This window comes from Tauraco erythrolophus, chromosome 6, assembly GCF_009769465.1.
Source record: "Tauraco erythrolophus isolate bTauEry1 chromosome 6, bTauEry1.pri, whole genome shotgun sequence".
In the NCBI taxonomy this organism is placed as follows: Eukaryota; Metazoa; Chordata; class Aves; order Musophagiformes; family Musophagidae; genus Tauraco; species Tauraco erythrolophus.
The window spans coordinates 5867221-5890823 of NC_141470.1; the positions used below are offsets into that span (position 1 = coordinate 5867221).

General features: G+C 51.3%; 1 protein-coding gene across 1 annotated transcript; it reads left to right on the forward strand.

Moving 5' to 3' along the window:
- The first annotated feature begins 2480 nt into the window (after positions 1-2480).
- On the forward strand, positions 2481-22850 carry DISP2 (dispatched RND transporter family member 2). The gene is made up of 8 exons (XM_086613779.1): positions 2481-2551; positions 10304-10750; positions 13146-13175; positions 15200-15323; positions 17151-17266; positions 17674-17792; positions 18719-18816; positions 19431-22850. Exons 1-8 carry the CDS (start codon positions 2481-2483, stop codon positions 22848-22850), a joined length of 4425 nt encoding a protein of 1474 aa, XP_086469905.1.
- Positions 22851-23603: the final 753 nt, after the last annotated feature.

Here is a 23603-nt window from a genome sequence, read left to right on the forward strand (position 1 = left end):
AGCAGAGGTTTTGAGCCCCGCTTGGGGAGTTCAAGCCCTGAGCTGGCAGCCTTTCTGCTCTTGGATACTTTTCTTGAAACAAGGAGTAGCTTGAGGATCCCCCAATATCTCAGGGTCAGCCCAGAAAAATTGCTGTCTCAGATGACAGAGGGTTTTTTGCAGCACAGCAGCTTCATAAACCTGCCTCACCCCTCAGCCACCTCTTACATCACCCTGCTCATATATTTCCCTCTCCTTTCCCCCTCTCCCCCTTTCTCTGTTCACCAGCTTTTTCCACACGTATCCATTGCTGCTGTCGGCTTTTGTAATGTTCCTGACCCTACACCTCCCTTTTTTGCTGTTTTTCTCTTTGCCTCTACTTTTTCTTGTCCCCTCTCTCTGTCCCTCTCACCCACCCTCCTCCACCTTCCTTCACGTCATCGTGAAGGACATCGGGGACCCATCTGATGCTGGCAGGTCTTGGATGCAGGTTGCCATGGCAAAGAACCAGTTCCCGCACTGCCAAAGAGGGGAAAAAAGCCAATGTGACGTACTGGCCAACTGCTCCAGCCCCGGCTGTGTAACAGCAGCCCCAACAGGGACGTGGGCAGCCCTGAGAGAGACATGGGCAGCCCTGAGAGGGCTGTGGGCAGCCCCGAGAGAGACATGGGCAGCCCCGAGAGGGCTGTGGGCAGCCCCATGACCACTTCACGTGTAGCCGGGACCACGAGCTCTGCTGTACTCCCTGCGTGAGGGCAACTAAAAAAAAATAATCCACGCGTCGAATACTTTTCAGGCCACAGAGGAAATATGCCAAGGTGTGGGAGTGAGGAAGCGGATCGCCCCCACTTCACAGACGAGCAGCTCACACATCGGGCTGAGCCAAACGAAAAGCTGGAAGAGGCGGCTGTCTGTCAGAATGTGGGATGTTTGCAATTCCGCCTATTCCCACCATCCTTTCCACTCCCAGAGCTTTATTATTATCATTACTGTTGCAAGTATTATTATCTAGCATCAGGAAGAAAGAAAAGGAAATAGCACCCATGTCCTTGTCATCACATTAATGCCAGCCCATCTTCTCAGCAGATACCAGGTTTCAGTCTTTCCTGCTGGGCCACATAATACAAGGCACTTTGTAGCCGCTCCTCGCAGCACATCTGATCCTACCAGACGAGCAACATCCCTGTGGCTGAGGCTCAGAAAAGCGGGCTGGTCCCCCCCGGCCCGGCCCAGCAGGGATGATCGTGCCGGGACACGGGTGCTGCCTGCAGCCTGTCCTCAGAAACCCCCTCCAGATGGGTTCGGAGAGGTGTCAGACTACGGTCAGAGAGAGTCACCCACCCTGGCACTGGAAAAGCTGTTTGGTCTTTAAACTGTCTCAGGCGTTTAAGTCATTAAGGCAGGAAGGGCTTATTCTAAGCAGCTAGAGGATTAGCAGGGGTTATGGGATACTCTCCCATATCATACTCTCCCTTTTTCCTTCAGCTTTTCTGAAGCACGTGAAGCAGAAAGGATGCCACCCTGGTTGCCACCCTCATGAGAAAGAAGATCACTGCCACAGTGAGGGCCACAGGTACGGCCATGAGAAAGGAGAAGGTCACTGCCACTCCCATGGCCATACACACGGTCATGAGAATGGCCCGGGCCCTTCCCAGCACAAGTAATGTCATGGTCATTGGCATGGGAGAGGTTGCAGAAGCAGCAGCCGCCCTGAGTCTTCCACAAGCTCCGCGGGAAACTCTCCCCACAGCACAAGGGGACACGAGTGGCTAACACACAACTCGGTGGGATTTCCTGGTATCAACAGGATCCTGCAAGGAGGGGAACGTGTCTGACCTCCTGTGTTCCCTGTGCTTCCAACTCAATTCAAACTACCATCTGTTTTAACAAATTGCTTACGTATTTAATGCTGCTAAAATCCAGACAATGAACCCCCACACTTCCAAATGCTGCCCTGCACCTGCCGCACGGGTCTGGGAGTGCTTCTGGGAGCTCCACCAAGCAGGAGCTCAACTGCTGGGATGAGGGACCTGCCACCCACTGGGATTCCTGCCCCGTTTGCACCTGCAGCCCCCCTCGCTGTGCCCCCACAGACGTCTTTCATCAGGAACGGTGCGCTGCCGGGGGTCGGGACAGCAAGGGGACGCGGGGACCTGGCGAGGCGGCCCGGTCCCCCTCCAGGCTTGGAAAAGACCCTTCCCCCGCGCACCGCCACGTCCCCCGGAACTCCCGCCCCGGACCCCCGCACGCTCAGCCCCATCCCGAAGAGCCGGGCTGGCCCCGGGGGCGGAGCGAGGAGCCGGTCGGCCCGGGGCCAGTACAGCCCCCGCCGGGCTCCCCGCGCCCCTCCCCGCGGCCACTGGCCGCCCGCGCCGAGCCCGCCTCCGCCTCCGCCTCCGCGGCCGCGCAAGCGCCGCGCGGAGCCGCGCCGGGCGCTGCCGCCGCCGCCGCCGGGCGCGTTCAGCACCGCGGGCCGCGGACAGCGCCCGCCGCCGCCCGCCATGGCGGCCGCGCCGCGCCGGGAGCCGCCGCCCGAGGGGCCGCGCCGCGGGCGCGGAGCCGCCTCGCCCAGGTAGGAGCGGGGGGCCCGGCGGGGAAAGGGGCGCCGGGGCCGGGGGCGGGGGCGGCGGGGCCGAGCCGGGGCCCCGGCAAGTGGGAGCTCCCGCCTTGCCGCCACCCCCGGCTCGGTGGGTGCGGAGGGGGCCGGTGCCAGCGGGGTTTTCCTGGGGCGGGGGGGAGCGCAGCTGGGCACAGCCCCCCCCCCCCCGGCCCCACCGAGGGGTGTCCCGGCTTCGCACCGAGAGAGCGGGCAGAGCCCCTCGCTGCCCGCCCAACTGCCCGCCCCTCGGCTTGGGGGCTGGCAGAGATGTGCTGCCCGTGGGTGCCCCGCTCGTTGCTGCCCAGCGCCAGCCTCACCACGCGGAGCCAACCGTGCCGGTGGGCGACTGCCCGGCTTGGCCTCCCCGGCAGGTTTTTATCCTGCAGCGCGGCGAGCTCGCCCTTCCGCAGCAATGGGTGAGCTGTCGTTGGTGAAGCTCAGCATGTTTCAGACAGAGCCCTCACTGCCCTAGGCTACGGGCAAGCACAGCTTTCCCTCCAAAGATGTCTTCTACAGACCCTGCAGCCCTCATCTTCTCCCCCCGGCGCCATATGCTCCCTTATCTGGTGCCTTAAACCAGGTTGGCAGCCACAGCCATTGGCATTTTCTGGAAACATCAACAAGCCCATAATCACAGGCAAGAAGCCATCCCTAAATTTGCAAGTACGTTGCCGTTCATTAGACTGGAGGCAAGAGCCCTTCCAATTCTGTTTGACTGGAGCACAGCCCGAGGTCAAGAGCACACAAATTCCTTCTGAAAGCCATAGAGTTTCCCTTCTGTCCAGTACAGGATATTTGTGCCAAGACATCCCCGCCTGCCTGGAGGAACCAACGGGGCACTCACTTCTCTTACACCAGAGAAAATATAGGTTAGATATCAGGAAAAATTTCTTTATGGAGAGGGTTGTGAAGCATTGGAACAGGCTGCCCAGGGAGGCGGTGGAGTCCCCGTCCTTGGAGGTGTTTAAAAACCGTGTGGATTTGGTGTTGAGAAACATGGTTTAGGGACCCTGACAGGGCAGGGTGAACGGTTGGACTCGATGATCTTGAGGGTCTCTTCCAACCCTTCCTTCTGGCCTTTCAGACCGGGATAGCAAGGTTTTCTTTACTTTCCCTTTCCCTTTCATTTCGTTTCATTTCTTTATTTTTTCCTTCAAAACGAGGTTTAGCAAATGTGATTTTACCACTGCCAGTGTAGACAGAGCAACCCGCATCCCAGACCCGTTCCGGCACAGAGGGCTGGGAGGGGATCTCGAGCCCTTTGTGTCTGGTTGCATCCCATCACACATCCCTGTCCCCGCGGCAGCACACGCTGCCTGGGGTAAAGGTACGGCTGTTCCGACGAGTCAATGGAAAGGATTATAAAACAAAACTTTTCTTGGCAGACTACGTGGGAAGCAGAGTTTTGCAGTCTCATTAATTTTTCATGATGATTTAACCTACTCAGGAGTCTCATTAACAAAAAGATTGTAGGTCTTCTCAAGGAGGTGCACTACCCTGCTGCTAGAGTGAAAAAGCAAAGCAAATAGCAGCTACGCAGCGATTTTTCGGTGCCTGAGAATTTGAGAAGCCTCAGGAGGAGAGGGATGGCTCAGGAGGTGCCCGTCTCTGCTCTCTCTCTTCTTGAGAGCTCCACTGCTGTTTTGCTGGTGGGATGTTCAAAGAGAAAACCTCTATTTAAATTCCCTTCTAAAAACCCATTCTTAAAAAGTCATTTACGGCTCTCAAAGAAAAGAGCCATTAATCGAGATGGAAGCTGACCTACAGCACATGCTTTTAATCAGAAAGAATTTATTTTTCTTTTCCTTTGGGAAAACCTGTACAGCTGATAGGCAAGCCCAACCTTGCTAGAGTAAGAAAAAAAAAAGGGAATGAAAATGAAACGAGCTGCTTTTTTTTTATGAATGAAATTTTGCAGCGCTTAATGCCTAATTGAGCAAAGGTTCCTGGGGAAAAAGGGCGCCAGCTGTAGTCGAGATACAGACTCTTGCCCTTTCTCTCCCTGGTTTTTCTTCTCCCTTGGGATTCTTTTGTCAACAGGAGGAGTTGTAGTTTGACTCAGGCATCAGACAGCTCCATCCACTCGGTAGGTGTTTCCCATCTTTCATATGCAAAGTGCTGCTTTCCTGCTCCTCTCCTCACTATGGCAGGGTGACATAATCTTTCGATTCAAAAAACCAGAAGTGCTTGTAGAAGTGGTCTTGGGGATGAGGGTGGAATTCGGCAGACCAAGAACGAAGCTGTTCCTTGAACACTGCATTTTTTTGGCCCATTTCTCCCCTCCCAGGCACATGCACTCTCCTGCTGAGGGAAGCAAGCCCGGAGACGTGCCAAAGAAACGAAGTGGCCGAGGAAAGGGAAGGTGACCATATGCTGCCATTTCCCTGCCCCGCAGTGCTTCTTGCGCCCGTGCTCAGCTCCGGGTGCTGGCAGAGGGGCAAGGAGCTGGGGGCAGGCAGCCAACGCGGCGCCTTGCCAGCAAAGCCTCTCGCTGGGGCTTTGATGCTCAGGCTGGTGGGGAGGAGGCAGCTGTCCTGGTTTTGACTGGGACAGTCAGTTTTGCTTTTTAGCAGCCAGAAGAGCTCTGTGGTTTGGATTTAGCCTGGGATTTGCCAGGAGAAGAACGCTGACAGCGCACTGGTGTTTGCAGTGGGTGCTGAGACATCGAGGACCTTTCAGCTTCCCGTGTGTTCCCAGTGAGCAGGAGCACAACAGGCTGGGGGGGCATGGCCGGGACAAAGGGCCCACAGCTCCTCTTAGGATCTGAACTTAGGTTTAGGTTTGAGGCCAAACTGGCTCACGGAGTATTCCATATCCTGCAGCGTCATGCCCAGTATATAGGTGAGGGCTGGCAGGGAAGCTGGAATCTCTCTCTCTTCTGGAGGAACTCTCTCTGACTCTCAGAGGTCTCTCTCTCTCTCGCTCAATTTTTGGGCCTCTCACCCGTCCAGGATTGCGGTGTCAGGACTCATCTGTTTCAGAGTAATTTGCCAGGACAGGACAGGTGTTGGTCACTGGGTGGTGAGCAATTGCACTGTGCATCACTTGATTTATATATTATTACCATATAATATATTTTTTCATATATCATTGTTATTTCATCATTATTAGTTTTAATTTTATATTACTGTTATTATTACCTTGTTCTATCTCAGCCCACGAGTCTCCTTCCCTTTTCCCCTGTAATTCTCCTCCCCATCCCCAGGGATGTTTAGTCCAGTGCTAGCTGGGCTACACTGTGCCAGCGGCTAAAGCCAGGTCCTGCTGCCACCTCCTGCAGGGCAGCGTCTGAGCTTCATTGCAGGGTGCTGGTCTCTGGGGGGAGGGAGGTAGCCCGCTCCCAGCACTCAGCCCCTGGCTCCTGCCACAGCCTCTGCAGTGCCTCCCACTGCTCCGCATCCCAGCAGAGGTGGAATGGCACAAAGCTGTCTCCTTAGGAATCCTGACCTTATCTTGCCCATTGTCTTGTGGGAAGAAGCTTCTGTCCTCCTGCTGGTTCCCCTACATGAGGTAGGCTGGCACTCATCTCAGAAAAGCACTGCTGCACTCAGAGTGACTCGGGCAATTTCATAAATTGGATTATTACGCTGTCTAGACATCTCAAGGGAAGAAATGGGGAAGCAAATAGCGTGAGAAACGCCACTCATTGCCGTGGGTGACAGGAGCAGTTGACTCCAGTCTGTCCCTTGCCCTACACCTCCTTGTCCTCTCTTTTCCCAGTTTCCCTTTGGTTGCATCCAGCTGAGCTTGAAGAAGAAAATGGAGGCTGTCAGGCTGCCTCTGTGGGCTTTTCTGTGGCTGAGAGACCATTTTTGCCCACTCAATCTAAAAGATGTAAATATCTGGCACAGCCCAGACTGAGAATGAACACTAAAAAAAAAAGTTCCTCTTCCCCTGATGTTAGTCTTCATTAGTGTCAGCGTGGCAAGCAGAGTCCAGTGCAGTGCTCTGCCCACCTCTTCTCCTGCCTGATGGTGCACGGGTATCAGAAACTCCTCCACAATAATTTTTCCAGCATAGTTCAGGGCCCTGTGGGCCCAGAAGAGTAATAGCGATGTGGCTGCAGGCAAACAAGGAGCAGCCTGCATCTGTGGTGCAGACCTCGGCGTATCGAACGCTGAGCCTGCCAGCACTATGGCTAATTGGGAGTGAGGCGAGCGAAGACTCGCGTTCTGCAGAACTGCCAGCAGTGATTAGCCACACCAATCATTATTTGCGGGCTCCAGGTTTCCCTGGAGACTTTGGATAACCAAGGTCACATCATGACGGAGCTGGAGAGAGATGAGCATAAAGAGACTCGTACCCGGAGGGTGGTTGGCAGAACCGTAATTGTTTGGTCTGAAAAGGAGATAATGAAGAAGAGTCAGGAGTGAATGGTTTGAACCAGCCAAAGTTATGCTAAAATATGAAGTCACGGAGCAGGTAGGGGATTGAGTTAAGAGACAACACGTGGGGGAACAGCAGGGCTCGACGGTGTTCCGCAGCAAAGATGGTAAATAAGAAGAATGGGCTTTGGTGTGAAATATTAGAATCAAATGTATTAACACGCGTGCATGAAAACTGGAGGCAATCTGCACTATCCGAGAGTTTGTCACCTGCTTTTCCCACCAGGAGGTTTTGTAGCCGAGGGGTTTTTGGAGGAGGAATTTTTCATTGCGTGCTTCCTGCATCTCCCTGAGCATCTTCAAAGCCTTTTTGTTCTGTCAAAGTGTTACATATTCCCCGTCAGACGAGGCAGACATGGCTGTACAGCCATCAGACTCAGTTAGTTGCGAAAAGCCTCCAGTCCCCAGCTCCTATGCAGATCCCGCAGTTTAAATGAAAAAGAATTTTGGTTTTGCTTTGAGAAAAGAGAAAGCAGATATTGTGCAGGTGTGGGAATACCAAGAGCACAAGCTGTCAGTGCAGCAGTGTCTCCGTGAATTATTATGCATGGTGGGAAATCACCACCTATTTAAAGTGTACAAAAATTAGGAAGAACAACAGGATCGAGGTAAAGAGGGAAAATAGTAACTTAGAGGCATCAAAAAGGGAGTGAGAAAAGGTCTAGACCTTGCCAAAGCATAACACCACCACAACCCCAGCTCTCTGATCAAAATTCCCTGACTGGGGACTACTGGCACAAAACTAATGAACCCCAAGTAAGATGCACCTGCACCTCAGTCACCGGCCACCTGGGAAGAGTGAGATGGATTCTACTTTAAGCTTGGGACAGTGGATTGAGGGACGCTCCGGGTCACCTCCCGCAAACAAACTCTGCCCCCGCAGCTCGCCGCAGCCGTAGGGCACGTGGTGGTTACCGTCTCCCAGTCGAGTTGGTTCTGAAACTAGCACGGATGGGCAAGGGCTAATTATAGATTAATTAATTTGATACGTTGGCTACCACAGACCATCATCTTTCTTTCCCGTGTCTGCAGTGCAGCTGCCCTGTGCTGCAGCAGTCCAGCTGCCCCGGAACCCTCCCAGTGCAGGGGTGGCTCTGATGGGGCTGTAACGACCCCAGACAAGACCTGAGATGACACCTCACAAACAGCTTTGCTGGCGTTTGATTTACAGTCTCATGGATTGCATTCAGACACACCAATGACAAACTCGTAGCCTTCTGTCGTGAACTACCTCTATACAGAGCTGTAGCACAAGTCACTCAGTTGAAATGCTGGGTAATCCCACCACTAAGCCATCTGGGACAGGACAACAAGGACTCCATGCAATGTATTGTCTCTTTCGACAAATCCTGTGGGTGAATGGGGTGTCATTGTCCCAATCTGTTCTGGAGCTCCTGCTTTGGCCCACACCGCTCCCTCTCACTACACTGAACCAGCTCAAGCCTTACTACAGGTTGCAGAGCAGAGACAACCAGGCACTGGAGCTGCTGGGGACAACCTGTCAAGCTTAGCTCAGTGAGCTGTGCACACATCTGTCTGCTGGTTTTCTGGCACCTGCTTTGGTGCAAACTTTGGCTTCTTTCAGCCACTTTGTCTGACTAGCATCAGGGAAGGGCTAACGGTGCACTGGTTTTGAGCTCCAGATTGCACAGTGCTGCTGAAACTCCCTGACACCCTGACCAGCTGCATTGCTCGAGACAGCAATTCCTAAGGCACTTTTGGGGTCAGTGTGACCTCAGTCTATTGTGTGTGAAAGGTTTTCTGGTGTCACACAGATGAATCAGTCCCTCAAATTATTATTCAAATTTTCTTCAAGCCAACAAAATCTCTCAGATTCCATAAATCAAGAACCGTAGGAATGGAACAGTTTTTTAAATTCCTTGGAGAGAAGAGAGCGTATCCTGCTGAGACCTCATTACTTGGGAACTGAAGTCTGCAAACGTTTTGTCTCAGTAAATTAAGCAGTCAGAGGGAAGTCAAGCTTCAAGAGATCTCGAGAGATCCTAGTCCATCCCCTTCCTGCATACCCAGACCAATACCATCTGTTGCCAACATCCTTGGGAGATGTATGTCTAAGATGTTCCTGAAGAGCCCAGTGGAGAGTCTGCAGGACATGGGAGCCGTTAGGGCACATGCCAGGCTGGAGGCTGAAGCCCCTTTCACAATGCCACAGCCATCAGGTTCACTGTTCATTTCTTTTTAATGCCAGACGTGATTCACTCTCCTGCTATCCCAACGTGGAGCAGAGCCGGTCCTTCTGCAGAGCAGTCAAACAAATTCATCTGGGCTGCATCAAGAGGAGTGTGGCCAGCAGGTCGAGAGAGGTGATTCTTCCCCTGTACTCTGCCCTCGTGAGACCTCACCTGGAGTACTGCGTCCAGTTCTGGAGCCCCCGACATAAGAAGGACATGGACCAGTTGGAGAGGGTCCAGAGGAGGGCCACGAAGATGATAAGAGGGCTGGAGCACCTTTCCTATGAGGACAGGCTGAAAGAGTTGGGGCTGTTCAGCCTGGAGAAGAGGAGGCTCCGGGGTGACCTTATAGCGGTCTTCCAGTACCTCAAGGGGGCCTACAGGAAAGATGGGGAGAGGCTGTTCAGGAGGACCAGTTGTGATAGGACAAGGGGTAATGGTTTTAAAATAGAGGGAGGTAGATTCAGATTGGATATTAGAAAAAAATTTTTTACCATGAGAGTTGTAGAACACTGGAACAGGTTGCCCAGAGAGGTGGTGGATGCTCCATCCCTGGAGACGTTCAAGGCCAGGTTGGATGAGGCCCTGAGCAACCTGATCTAGTTGGAGATATCCCTGTTCCTTGCAGGGGGGTTGGACTAGATGACCTTTGAAGGTCCCTTCCAGCCCTAACCATTCTATGATTCTATGATTCTATGATCTTCCTCAGAAGCGCAGATAACCGAGTGTCTTCTTCACAAGCAGTCTCCTTTGGCTTCCGTTTTCCCAGATCTCCGTAGTCACCCTGTGGTCCTGAGTTAGGACCTGCTGTTCTCACAAGCCAGTGTGTTCTGCCCCCTCCACAGTGAAATACGTCGGAGAATTGTTTGAGGGGATGTTACCCAGTTTTTCGGAATTTTGGAGCAACACACAGAAAGATGTGACGGGTTCTCCATCAGCTGGAATCCCTGAGCGAGCCACGGATGTCTTTAGAAGCGTAATCCAGCTCAGCCCTGAGACTGGCTCTCGGTGCAGCAAACGGAGGGGGAGGTTTTACACCTTGCGTTATGCGGGAGGCCCGAGAGAGTCTCCGGTTTGCAGGATGCGATTCCCCTGCGCAGCCTTTCTCCTGCTCTGCTGTTTTCCTGTACCTTTATTTTCTCCCACAGAGAAAAACAAAATGCAGGACCTTGCCAGACCTGTCTCGCCATGCCAGAGCTTGGGAACACCGAGCCCAGCTACAGCGGCACTTCCTGGGAAAGAATCTGCCCGGTCCATCACTGCCCCGTTCCTGCATCCCCCGGGCTGGGGGGAGACCACCTGCCCTCCTCCAGCCACACGCTTGGGCCAGTCTCCACCCAGTCCAACGGCCAGGTGCCATCGAGCTCCCAGGACTCGCAGCAGCATCACCTGTACTACCCCTGCAACCAGCAGGAGCCCCGAGGCAGCTACGGCCTGCCCCCGCTCCCCGGGCACGGCGAGAGGCCCGTGCTGTGTTCCCACCTTTCCAGCAGTGACCTCGCGCCAGCTTCTCACCACGAGGCCTCGGAAACCCCCTGGAAACAGTGGTCCCCCGGGCAGCGGCGGCCGGTGCAGCATCACATCGTGACGGTCAGGTAAGAGGCAGGTGGAGAGCAGCTTTCAAAAAGCACCTCCTGAACTTTGCGCTGGGAAGCGGGAGGGATGAGCAGGGTCTGAGTGGGGATGCACGAAACATCATTTGCTCTTCGGTTTGGGACAGCAGCTGCCGCAAAACGCGCAGAGGGATCCAGTCTGCTCTCTCCATCTCTGTGGAAAGGGTACCCAGAGCTGCCATTCCCAGCAGGGAGAGGCAGGGATTTGCTTCTCAGGGTGACTCATGAGATAAAGCCAAGGTCCCTCAGTCACTCCTAGATCATATGGCTCTGATTATGCCCATCTCCTGTGATCCTGCTCATGCCAGGGGGCTGGAACTCGGTGATCTTTGAGGTCGCTTCCAACCCAAACCATTCTGAGATTCTATGACTCTACTTTTGTGTTCTCTCCTTTTGCACTGCGAGACATCCTGCTGGCTAGTCCTTTATCTTGGCAGAGTTTCCCAGAGTTAGCTTCTTTTTGTGCCCCCACTGAAGCTGCTGCCTGTGCCAGAAGGGAGAGGCAGCAGAGGGTAAGCACTGGCTACGGCTGAGCAGAGAGAAATACAGAAGTGGTGAAGATTATTTGGTTTTCCGTGTAAATTCTGTATAGTCCGTGACAGAACTGGACAAACTCCATTTGTGTGCAGAGTGCTCCAGTGATTTGCTTGGGTGGTGCATGTTTGTTGGGCAGTGCCACAAGCATGCATAGAGGATGGGCTTCCGCAACAGCCTGAGCTACAACCTCTGTCCCTGCCAGCCAGCACCATCCGTCCTCGCTGCATATGCCTTTGGGAGTCCACTCTTGGCACTAAAGACCACGATACCTTTGCTCCCGCAGCAGGAGCCTCCAAAGTCCCATAAAAGATGGCACAGGATTCCTTCCTTGCCTTGGTACAGCAGTACAGGGTTAGGCCCAAAGCCCTTTATGGTCTCATTTTCTAGCCATTACCAAAGGATTTGATTTATTCATGTTTGCAGTGTAGAGCAACTGCAGTCAGAGGAGCCTGGGTCCTTTTTAGCTATCAACAAAATTGCCAACTACGTTCTCTGTAAGAGATTATTTAAGTAGGAAGCGCAGCTGGATTGCAAATCCCTGGCAGAATGTGCAGCACCAGCAGACAGAAAAGTGATAACATAATAATGCTAGAATGGGGGTTTTAATCCGAGCAAATCTGCTTGAGAAGCTATTGTGAGAGAATTAGCACAGGATTTTTCTTTGCTCCCCTCTCTCCCAAATCTACAGAGCACTAGTGTGATGAGGAAAACACAATATAATTTAGTACATGTGCCACTGAGAGTGACTCTTCCGTGGGGAACTCTCCGCCGTTGTTTTGTCATTTCTTCCATTCATAACAACCTGCCAGGAAGGATGAGCAGCCACAGGGTCACCAGTTGGCTGCCCGGGATGGAGCAGGGCCATCTGCCCCACGCAGATGTCAGAGTGCAGCAGGACCTTCTCCCGGTTTAAGCCAAGAGTGTAGGAGAAGGGTGAAGGGAGGAGGGAGCATTCCCTGACCTGAGCTTGGCATGGCTGCGGAGAGAGGAGGAAGCCGCAGCTGGGAGCAGTTCGCTGGAAGCTGCATTGCAACCTAAGGCCATGCTGGGCTGGGGTGTATTTCAAGGGGACATTTCTGTGGAAAGAGAGAGCAGAATGAAAGGTCCTTCAGACATGGTGACCCACTGAGGTGCAGCTGGACTGTTCAGATGTCAGTGGAAAGCTTGCTGCAGAGATTCCTTAACAAACGTTATCCTTGGATCCCCTGGGAAAGGTTTCTTTATTTTGTTCCTCAGAGCCCTACAAGTAGGAATGACAGATGCTTCTCTGTGAAGGAAATCCCAGTAAAACATTCCGAGCAGCTCCATTTGCTTTCCGCTTCTCTAGACTGGACAAACGCTGTCTTTGGAAAGAGCCAGGAACAAACAAGAGCTGCCTTTTTGGAAAATCCTTGCTGAGCTGAACAGGAAATAAAAGCTAGCTATAGGCATTGCTAGCCCAGCTGATGAAATTTAGTGAAGAAGTACACTCTTGTCAAGAAACACTTTGAAAATTCAGTAGGAAAGCACTTAAACCTGCGAGATTTTCATGGATAGAGTCGCGGTGTGATTTCTATGGGATTACGTTGCTAATGTCCATTACTTTCTACAGGATGTTCTCAGAGGGTCAAAAATGAGGAGTGACTACACGTTGGTTAAGATGCCAACAGGAGAGGAAAAGACTGGCCTGTTATTCATTAAACTAATTACTGTAGTGCCCGTACTCCTGCAGCAGTGGCTGAGCCTGGTGTTCCGCAGCCCCTGAAAGAGTTACCTCACTCGTAGCGCCCCAGCACTGCGCTTGGTAGCAAAATAATAAACGAATGCATCTTTTTTTTCTTTTTTTTTCTCCTGTCTGCAGACATGACAGAGCTTTCAGGATGCCAAAAAGGTATGTTCAATATCAAAAGCTTCCTGCCTTTCTCCCCCGGTATCATTGCTCTCCTACCCTGCTGTTAGGAAATGCGGAGCGTTACTGCTGGTGACATCCTGGCAGGGTCCACGCTCCCCGCTCAGGGCTTCCCATCCGCTTGGAAAAATCCCAGTTTGCTTGCAAGATGGATTTAACCTGCACTGATGAGCAGCAGCACTGTCCTGGTAGCTGTTCTCGGGGCGGGTGCCTGGCTCCAGTCCATACAACAGCTTTTTAGATGCATAGAATAATCCTGTATGTATGTGTGTACGTATATATCTGTCTATATATAGGATTAATCCAGCTTGGCCCACAAGATGAGCAATCAGGAGGGTCGTCCATCCAGGAAATAAGTTCACTTTTTCTAAAGACAGAGGATTTTTAACATGTTTCTCAAAATTAAAATAATTTGATTGCTTTCAACTTCTGCTTGAAAGCTGATTTTTGTAAACTCTTTTTTTTCCCTGGAAGGTTTAGGTAAGTATCTCACATCATCAGATACCGCAGCTGATTATTTTTTTTTTAATTTTTTCTTTTTTTTTCTGGGAATTGGATGTGAAATCGCCCAAAACAGCCTCCAGAAATTAGGTGTGCTCATGCATAAAGGGCAATTTTTGCTCGTTTTCATAGCAAAGGCTTCTTCTACGAAAACAAACTTCGTAAGGCAATCTTAAATTGAAAAAATACCAGCCCTGACCAAAAGCCCTGTGGAAAGCCGTTTGAAGGGCTTGTGATGTTTCTCATTGTGAGGAACAGCTGCATTATTTGACTTGGTGAAGTTGGAGGCAAGAGAAGCAAAGGAGCAGGCGAGCAGGAACTTTACACCTCAAGGCGGATAAAGTTCATAAATATTTCACTTCCCCGTGAAGCTCAAATAGTTGTCAAGGATTTTTGAAGAAAGAATTTCTTATGTTTCAGATATACATCAGAATACAAGAGAACTGCCTACAACTTGCCAAACCAGAGTAGGAACCCATTCCCATATCTTACATCCCAACAGATATTTTTGAGGAAGACAGAAATCTTGACAGAGTAAAACCTGCACTGGTTAAAAACTGGGAGATGGTAACTTTAACAGATCATCCTATAGGAGACACATTTTGTCCCAAAACCCGGATGGAAAATTTTAGACCAGCTTTTAAGAACAAAAGTAACCGTCAAGAATACTTTGGGCCAGAGTAAGCTGCTTCTCTGGAAGGGTTCTGTGTGGGCAGAAACGCCATTCAAGATGCGTGTGCCACCGTGCCACACGGAGCCACATTCCAGCCATCACCCTGGGCTGTGGGTGCTCTCCAGACCCTGCAGGACAGCTGGTCCGCTGCATTTGCAGGTGCTCTTGCTGCAGGTTCAGCCTTTGCTTTGGAGGCTGAGATCAGGGGGAGATGCTCTCATCCTGCAGGTGCGGAAGCCACTTGTCCGCTCCGTGAATGCTGCTGGCGATCCTAACATGGGTGACACATCAGATCAGTGGTTTCCAGCCTTTTTTGCTGCAGTTGTCCACACATTTCCCACCAGCAAGGCAGGCCCCTGGACAGTGAGTGACTTTGAGTTAGTTGTCTTTAGGGGACCCTTCAGAATCGCCCAAAGACTTCTCTGGGCCCACAGGTTGAAAATCTGCCAGCCAAACTGCTAGGCAGCTGCTAGCTTCCATTGCACAACGGGGGAAAAAAAAGGAAGCAGCTCTTTTTAAATGCAATCTTTTCAGTTAAATATTCAAAGCTTCATTTTGCCCTGGGCCACAAGAGTCTGGTTTTTATTCTTTCTGATTGAAAAAGCAGGAAAATATAGAGAGGCAAAATTTAATTCCCCGCGTCAATTAGAATTGCCTGCACACATCCCGTCGGAGGTGTAATGTGTTCATCCGTAGCTGCACTAGAGCCTCCGAGCTTTTCAGTCAATAAGTGCTCAAACCAAATCTTTTCCTTCCTTTTCCTGACACCACTTTGGCTCAGCAGCAGGTTTCCTTCTCACAGCTGCGTGTTTTCTCCCCCTGTCGGTTCCAGTTACTCCCAGATGGTCGCGGAGTGGCCCATGGCCGTCCTGGTGCTGTGTTCGGTGGCGGCTGTGGTCTGCACGTTGGCTGGGCTGCTGGTCGGGAGCTTGCCTGACTTTTCAGAACCCTTAATGGTAAGTGTCTGCGAGGATGCGGCAACATGAACACAAGGAAAATCCACGGGCCAACCAGTGACACATTCTTGCTGCCATATAAAACGAGGCTGTGCTGCCTCATTCTCTGCAGATAGAGGCAGCGAGGCAGGGCAGTAAAGCAAGGAGGACATTAAAACCAGTAGAGAAAACGACCACGTTTGGCAGTGCTCTGCTGTCCTTAACTCACACCTTCACAGCGTGCAACCAAAGCAACTTTGGGATGGACGTAATGGGTCAGAGTAATGCACAGTAGTTGTTTTTTCTCTGACCCCATGGGAAGATCACTGCCTCTGCCAGCGGCAGCCACCAGCCCACCTCTCAGCGACGCCGTGAACGCGCACTAGTGCCCTCGCCTTGGAGTGGAGACACTGCCAGCACAAACCAGGGCTGCTCCTTTTGCTCCCCTTCCACTGCTGGAAGGCTGGGGTTGCCCAGAAGGACTAGCTAGGCTGGGAGGAGACTGGATGGAGGATCTGACTTTGGATCCTTGTCGTGGGTTAGGCTGAGTCCGGGGGAGTGCAGGTCAGTTCATTCCAAGTTGTTACTGCCGCTTCTCTTAAAGGAAAAGGAGTCCTTACACCATTGTCCCTTGCTCCAGTGGATCCCCTACTCACGGCGAAAGCGTGAATCCTGCCCGCTGGGGGGCAAATCCTTACCCCATCGGATTTGCCCCAAGTGCGGGCTTTACCAGTCCTGGGCTTTTAAGGAGCCGCAGCCACTCGCTCTGGCGTGGGTCATCAATAAACTTTAAATGTGCTCCAGCGTGGGTCGTCATACCGACCTTAAATGCGTCTCCGTACAGACTCTGAATGCGTAAAATGCGTAAAATGCGTAAAATGTGTCTCTACCTGTGCCCATGATTCACAATAGTCTCAGGCTTAGGCATCTCTTCCCGACGCGGGTCATCCACTGGTTGCGAGTGGGTCTCTGCTTGCTCCACCGAGGACTGTTACAAAGGGGTCGCTGCTGGCAAGGGGGACTCAGCCGCGGCACACGTTGTTCCGTTCCATCTTCACTGATCTCTTATCTGTGTGGCCGTTTCTCTGAGATTTCAGTCCTGTCTGGGTGAACTCGGCCCGGTGGGCGCCCCGGCAGCGGGGCTCTCCCCGAGTTCCCCAAGCGACTCCGCCGCCACCATCCTCGACGGAGCGGAGCGGGCCCGGCCGGGAGCCGGGAGCGGGGGCCGTGCCCCCCTCCCGTCTCCTTGCTCCTGGGCACCGGCACACACCTTTCCGGTTCCTTTGTCCGACGTAAATAGGGCAATTCGCAGAGGCGCCGATTGGCTCAAGCCCCGAGGGGGACGGGAGTCCGGGCTGATGGGCAGCTTCTGCCACCCGGACCTCCCCCCCCACTTCAAACCATAACAATCCTACAGCTCGTGTGTGAGGCTCTTGAAATGGAGAGGCTGCCCTGTTCTGAGCGTTGCTGCACAGGTTCCTTTTTTCCCATGCAAGATCCCGCATTTGCTAAAGTCATCTCTGTCTCTCGTTAGTGGAAGAATCCTAAGAAAATAAGAATAGACTAGAGGTTGCCTAGGAGGAGGAAAATTACTCCCATTTCTGTGACTATTTGACTAGAAGAGGGGGACAAGAGTCTTATGAGATCTGGGAGAGAGAATTGTAGCCATCCTTGCCCAAAAAGGAAAGGAAAGGGGATTTTTTTTTCTTCTGTCGGCTCTGGGATGCAGTATTTCCAGGGAAAATTAAATTTGTGTATCTCTCCAAGATGCAGTAATAATCTCATAGGAGGAGGATTCGGGAAAGCTAAAATGCAAGCTGATGACAAACCCCTTTTGTTTGGCTGCAGGGTTTTGAGCCACGAGATACGGACATCGGCAGGAAGCTCGTTGTGTGGAGGAACGTAGAGAGCCACACAGGCTACAAGAAGACCTTGTCCCTTTCTCCCTATGCCGAGAAGAAAAGGTATTTGACTTTGGTTTGGGGGGTCTGAGGAAGATGTTAAAGGCTGTAAAGTTAAAGATCCAATGTTCCAAGATATCTGTGTGAATTACAGCACATGCTACGCTTACAAGCGATCAAGGCACTGGAGAGTTTGCAGTCTGTTTGCCTGCACTGGACTAGGGCTCCCTGTCCTGGAAACCAGGAATGAGGCTCTAAACTCTTCACGTGTTCCCTGTTTACCTTTAAGGGAGGGCAGAGGGGACTCAGCATGTCTGTGCAAGGGGATGGAGTTTCTCACGTAGTCTCACCACCATCTCTGTAGAGGGGCACAGTCCACCCAACAGCAAAACTCTCCCATCCAGTGTCAGTGGATGCTAACTCATAGCCAGCTGATCCCTAGTTACACAAATAATCTGGTCTCTTGCTAGCTATGATGACATTGGCATTGGCAAAGGACAGAAGGCTGCTCAGGGAGAACAAGAAGCGCGGACACGGAGAATGGTGGAACAAATCTACGGAGCCGATGGTTTCTTTTGTGGTCCCCCCGGTGAGTGAAGTCTTGGTGGGGTAGTAAGTATGACACACCCAGAGCTCAACAGCGTACAGAATTGTCAAACGTTGTCAGGGAATGTTCTGAAAGCGCTCTAAGGAAGCTGTGTATCCCGTACCACCCTGTGAAAGCTAAGCCACCTTTTGGATAGTGATCCTCCAGCACTTTGTAACTGAGTGGTTAGAAAAGGCTGGCTCTGAAATTCTGGAGAACAGTGGTTTCTCCTCAACTTTTTGCCATACTTCTTTCCCTCTTTTACAAATATGCCTTAAAAACACCAGTAAAAGGACTAAGGTTTTCACCATTTATCCATACCAAAAGCATATGCCCCAATCTCTCTCTGTTTCCACTCCCTCCCTGTTCCTTTTTTTCTTCTTGAAAAATGTAAGTCACAGTAAAAGCTGGAGAGAGAAAAGAGGAAAACTCCAAGACACCCAAAATTGTCCCGAAATGGATGCGAGTAAGTAGAAGAAAGAGGAACAGCATGCAGATATTTTTACTCCATTCCCTGCCTCTACTCCACCTCTGGAACCAAGTCAAGCACCAAACCCTCGGGTCCCTGGGGACTTGTGGTGGAGCTCGAGCCCCTCCCGTTGTAGCAGGGGTGCAGAACGCGATGCCAACACTCGCTCAAACGTGCTGACAGCAGAGAGCGTGTTTTGAAAACGCCCCAACCCTGCTCTCCTGCTGCTGGCAGGATGAGGAGCAGAGGTCAGACCACACAAGGCAGGTGCTACCACTCGCTACAAACCACTGTCTTTGCGACCTGCCTCCCTTCAGGGAGTCCCCTATAGCGATTCTATAGACAGCCAGATATATATATTTTTTTTCTATACAGAAAGAGTCCACTCCAAACAGCCTGGCTGATTCATCTTCATTACCTAATCCTTTTCTTTTTTTTTTTTTTTCCTTCTTTATTTCAGAAAAGAGCTATTCCCAGCTGGTATTTATGTCCACAACTGCTGGAAGCTTATGGAACTTGCAAGCTATTCAGTCCATGTGTCAAATTGAACAAGACAAGGTTAGTAATGTCAGGAAAAACATATATACACGCTGTCTCTTTGCTGACTGCCCTAATCTTTAATCTCTAGCTGAAAGGAAGCCAGACAAAAGTAACGTCAGGTACAGAAGAGGTTTCAGCCAGACGACTCCAAAGCATTTTACCTACTTAGCAACACATGGATGATTCTACCTGGCACTAAAGTCCAGCTGCCATTAAAGAAGAACAAATGGTCACTGAACAAGAGCTTGGTCCAGCAGCCAAGGGTGTCCCTCAGAATCTGCTGAGAATTTTGGGCAGCAGAACCCAGTTACCGAAATGGAGCTATTGTCCTGGAGACTGTGACTGCACGTTGTGCAAGTGGAAAGTTTAATTGGCTTAGCTGTGTTTGCCATAGGATCCCAACTGTCACATCAGAGGTTATAAAATATAAGTAACGGACAGGGTTTAATTTTTGCAAAAGGCTGGCATGTTTCAATAGCTTTAGTGTTGGCAGTTTGTCACTGGGAGGGTGGCAAGCCATGGCTTAGACACCTGGAGGGGAGGATCGCTGCAGGGAGCGAGAAACACTCTGGGGCTGTGAGATGAAGGGTGCAGGGGGGGTCTGACATGATGCTCCCTCGTCTGCTTTTCAGATACGCTCACACGTTCATTTTAGAGACCTCTGCCAACGCACCGAAGCCAACGAGTGCTGCCCAAGCTGGTCTCTGGGGAACTACATTGCTGTCCTGTACAACAGGTCTTCGTGTTTGGAGATAACCCAAGGAGACATCTCCCATACCCTGGCTCTCCTTCGTGCCTGTGCTCCAGACTACCACAAAGGCATCCTCACTCCGTCCTGCCTCGGTCCTGAGACCGTGAGGCAGAAACACTCTCAGTGTGCCAAAGTCCCAGAAAAATGTACCCGCTTCAACGCCATTTACCAGCTGCTTCACTTCTTGGTTGACAGAGACTTTCTTAGCCCCCAGACAATGGAGTACCAAGTGCCATCTCTCAAATACAGCCTGCTGTTCTTGCCCACCCGGAAAGGTGCGTCTATGATGGGGATCTACTTAGACAATCTTGAGTCCTGGGATCTGTTTGATAACTATACGTCTATCACTGGCATGGACCTGGGCCTTAAACAGAAACTATTCCAGCACTATCTTTTACTGGATACTAAGTATCCAGTCCTGGCAATATTAGCTATTTTTCTAAGCATATCTTTTTATTTACGCTCAGTCTTTATTACCTTGATGGTCCTGCTCGCCGTTGTCAGTTCTTTAATGATCTCCTACTTCTTGTACAAGGTGGCCTTCAGATTCACCTTTTTCCCTTTCGTAAACCTGACAGCAGTCGTCATTCTCAGCAGCATTTGTGCCAACCACACCTTTGTCTTCTTCGACCTCTGGAACCTCAGCAAGAGCCAGAACCCATCTGCTGGGCTTTCTCAGTGGGTGAGTCAAACCATGCACCATTTTGCGTATCTCACGCTGGCGTCTTGCTTCACGACGGGTGCTGCCTTCTACGCCAGCTACATCAGCAACATCATAGCCATCCGCTGCTTTGCTGTGTACATGGGCACATCCGTGCTGGTGAACCTGGCCTTCATGATGACCTGGCTTCCTTCTTCGGCTGTGCTGTACGAGCGCTACATAGCAACGACCTGCGTTTACAAGCCAGAAGACTACTGGAACAACGCTGGCCATAAGAGAGTGGTTCTCTCCCTCCATTACATCCTCAGGGGGCTCCAGAACACGCTGTCGGAAACCTCCAAGCTGCTGTTCGAAAAGCTTCTGCCTTGTGGGGTCATCAAGTTTCGGTACATCTGGATCTGCTGGTTTGCTGCCTTAGCCATCGGAGGTGCCTACATTTCCTGTTCCAACCCAAAACTCAGACTCCCGACTCTCGAGACGTCTTCTGTCCAGGTGTTTAGGCTGAGCCACCCCTTTGAGAGGTACGACTCTGAGTACTGCCACCAGTTCATGTTTGAGAGGCTGGAGCGTGGAGAAGGGCAGCGGATGCCTGTCACGATAGTCTGGGGCATTCTGCCCGTGGATAACGGGGACCATTTCAACCCAAAAAGCAATGGCACCCTAGTGACAGACGTCACTTTCACAATCCAGAACCCTGATGCCCAGAAGTGGCTCCTCGAATTCTGCCAAAAAGTGAAGAACAAAACTTTCTATTACCCCAGCGCAGAGCAGAAATCTACCGTGTGCTTCATGGAGGAGTTCCTCAGGTGGATGGACAGTCGCCAGTGCTCCCAGCGAGACCACAGCTTCAACCTTTGCTGTAACCAGTTCTCTTTCCCTTACGGAAGCGAAGTCTTCCTCCACTGCATCAAAATGATGCTGCTGGAACAGGGCAGAGAAGGGGCAGAAACGTACGACCTGGGCCTCAGGTTTGATGGGGAGGGCAATCTCGCTGCCTTAGTGCTGCAGTTTCAAACTGTTTATCACTACAGCTTCAACTACAGCAAAGCCAAACAATTCTATGAGGAAATCAACCTCTGGGTAACAGAGGAAATGAAAACTGCCCCCGTGGGGCTTCAGAACGGATGGTTTACCAGTAAACTAGACCTGTACAACCTCCAGCACAGCCTCAGCACAGAAACAATGGTGGTCATGGGGCTCTCCATAGCGATTTCCTTCGTGGTGCTGCTGCTCACTACCTGGAACGTTCTCCTTAGTGTTTTCTCTGTCACTGCTATCGCGGGCACTGTCCTGGTAACCGTTGGCCTTTTGGTCCTCTTGGAGTGGCAGCTCAATGCAGTGGAGTCTCTCTTCATTTCAGCTGCAGTCGGTCTCTCCGTTGACTTCACCGTCAACTACTGCATCTCCTACCATCTGTGCCCCCATTCTGACCGCCTGAGCCGAGTGGCCTTTTCCCTGAAGCAGATGAGCTGTGCCACGGCCATGGCAGCTTCTGCCCTCTTCTCGGCGGGGGTCATTATGTTGCCTGCTACAGTCCTGGCATACAGGAAGTTGGGGATATTCATCATGATGATCAAGTGTATCAGCTGTGGGTTTGCCAGCTTCTTCTTCCAGTCACTGTGCTGCTTCTTCGGCCCAGAGAAGAACTGTGGGCAGATCCTTTGGCCTTGTGCCCACACCATGAAAGACTATTCTGATGACTCTGGGCTGAACGGAAGCTTTGCCTGTGGGGGGAACGAGAAGCAGAACCGGTTGCGGAAGGTCCAGGAGTCCAACACTGCAAACGAGCAATACGAGCTCCAGCCCTTGTCCAGAAAACTCAGCGACAGTTTTGACAACAGCACTTCCACAAGCAAGCTGTCCAACCGGCCCTCAGTGCTCTCCGAAGACACACAAGTGGAAGACAACAGATGCCCCAGACCAGGAATGCACCCTTCCCTTGAAAGAGAGAGACAGAATCTGCAGGAGACGCTCGGAGACCAGCAGGTTGGCCTGTGCCAGTGTCCTGCCTTGCAAACGTCCTCTCCGTACAAGCACAGCAGCTCAGGAGCAGAAATCCACAGGGAGAGACTCTGCCGAGATTGCCAGTGTCGAAAATACGGTTCAAAAGCTTGGGATGGGTCTGGGCTGGACCATATCCAGCCGGCTGGCATGAACGAAGAAGGGCAGCTCGATAAATCACAGTGCTCTGGTGACACTGCCCAGCAGCAGTCAGATTATACCTCAGACAACAGCCGTCTCCCTGCTGCTGATATCTACAAAATCCACAGATGCCTTTGTTCTCTTGGCAGCTCTTTTGACATGCTCAACATTTCCAGCGAGACGTCCATTAGTGATTTTGAGCAAGGCCTGAAGCTCGCTGAGTCAGCCAGTTCCTGTCCTGACGTCTTAGAGCTGTCTGATTCGTACAGCCAAACAGAGAGAGGTTACTTGAACGGGAAGAGAGATACCCTGCGGCTGGACCTGAGGGAGACTGTCTTTGATATCTCCCCAGCAGCATCGCAGCAGAACAGCTCTTCGTGGAAAAATCGATTTGGATTAGGGAGCGAAGGTCCGGTTGTGTTGCCGAACAGCCAACCAGACATGCCTGATGTTTGGATCAAACGATCTAGCGCACAAAGTTCTGCTTACAACAGCTGAAACCTTGCAGAAAACGAAACTGTACTGCTAGGGAAAGGGGAAGCCGGAATCTCCTTGGAACTGTAAATATCACTGTTTTTCTCCCACCTCTCCTGGAGCTGAGGCTATTTCTTAGTATTTCAGCTGTGCAAATATCTGTGTTTTCACAGAACCAGCAAATCTGATACTAGTGAGAGGACGGGAGATCAGTCTTGATGGAGTACAAGCCCTTTGACCTCCCGGTGTCTGGTGCCATAACCACAGCTGTACTGCAAAACGTATCGAGTAAACCTGTTTTGTCACTTCCTACAAGGTGATTGGATTTTGTTTTCTTGTCAAGGTCACAAAGGAGAGAAACAATGAGGTGAATCTCTCCGGATATTTAAAGCAGAGAAAGGGTGCTCATGTGGAAAAAAAAAAAAATCCAAACCCCAGACCCACATCTACTGAAAATCTCGGTATCAAGTGAAGAGTGTATTGTTAATTAAAAAAGAAAGTCTTTCATTTCTACTGAATCAGAAACTGCCTTATGTTAAGTCCAGGCTCACAGATCTCATCAAAATAGTTCCGATATTATAAAAAAATCTCAGCGAGGCTTTTGAGTTGATACAGTCTCTTACTGATCACGGAGGAGGCTGCAGAATCCAGCCCAAATATATTTTCAATAACAATTTCAGTTTGTTTTATTAGAAGAAATTGTAGTGCTGCCAAAGATTTTCAGTGTGAGATTGCCCCTTTGGGAAAAGTGTCCTCGCCTCCTCCGTGACTCGGGCG

Coding starts and splice junctions, on each gene's coding strand:
- DISP2 (XM_086613779.1), top strand. CDS start 2,481: ATGGCGGCCGCGCCGCGCCGGGAGCCGCCGCCCGAGGGGCCGCGCCGC. Junction 13,176..15,199: donor GCTTTCAGGATGCCAAAAAG/GTATGTTCAATA, acceptor TGTCGGTTCCAG/TTACTCCCAGATGGTCGCGG. Junction 15,324..17,150: donor ACTTTTCAGAACCCTTAATG/GTAAGTGTCTGC, acceptor GTTTGGCTGCAG/GGTTTTGAGCCACGAGATAC.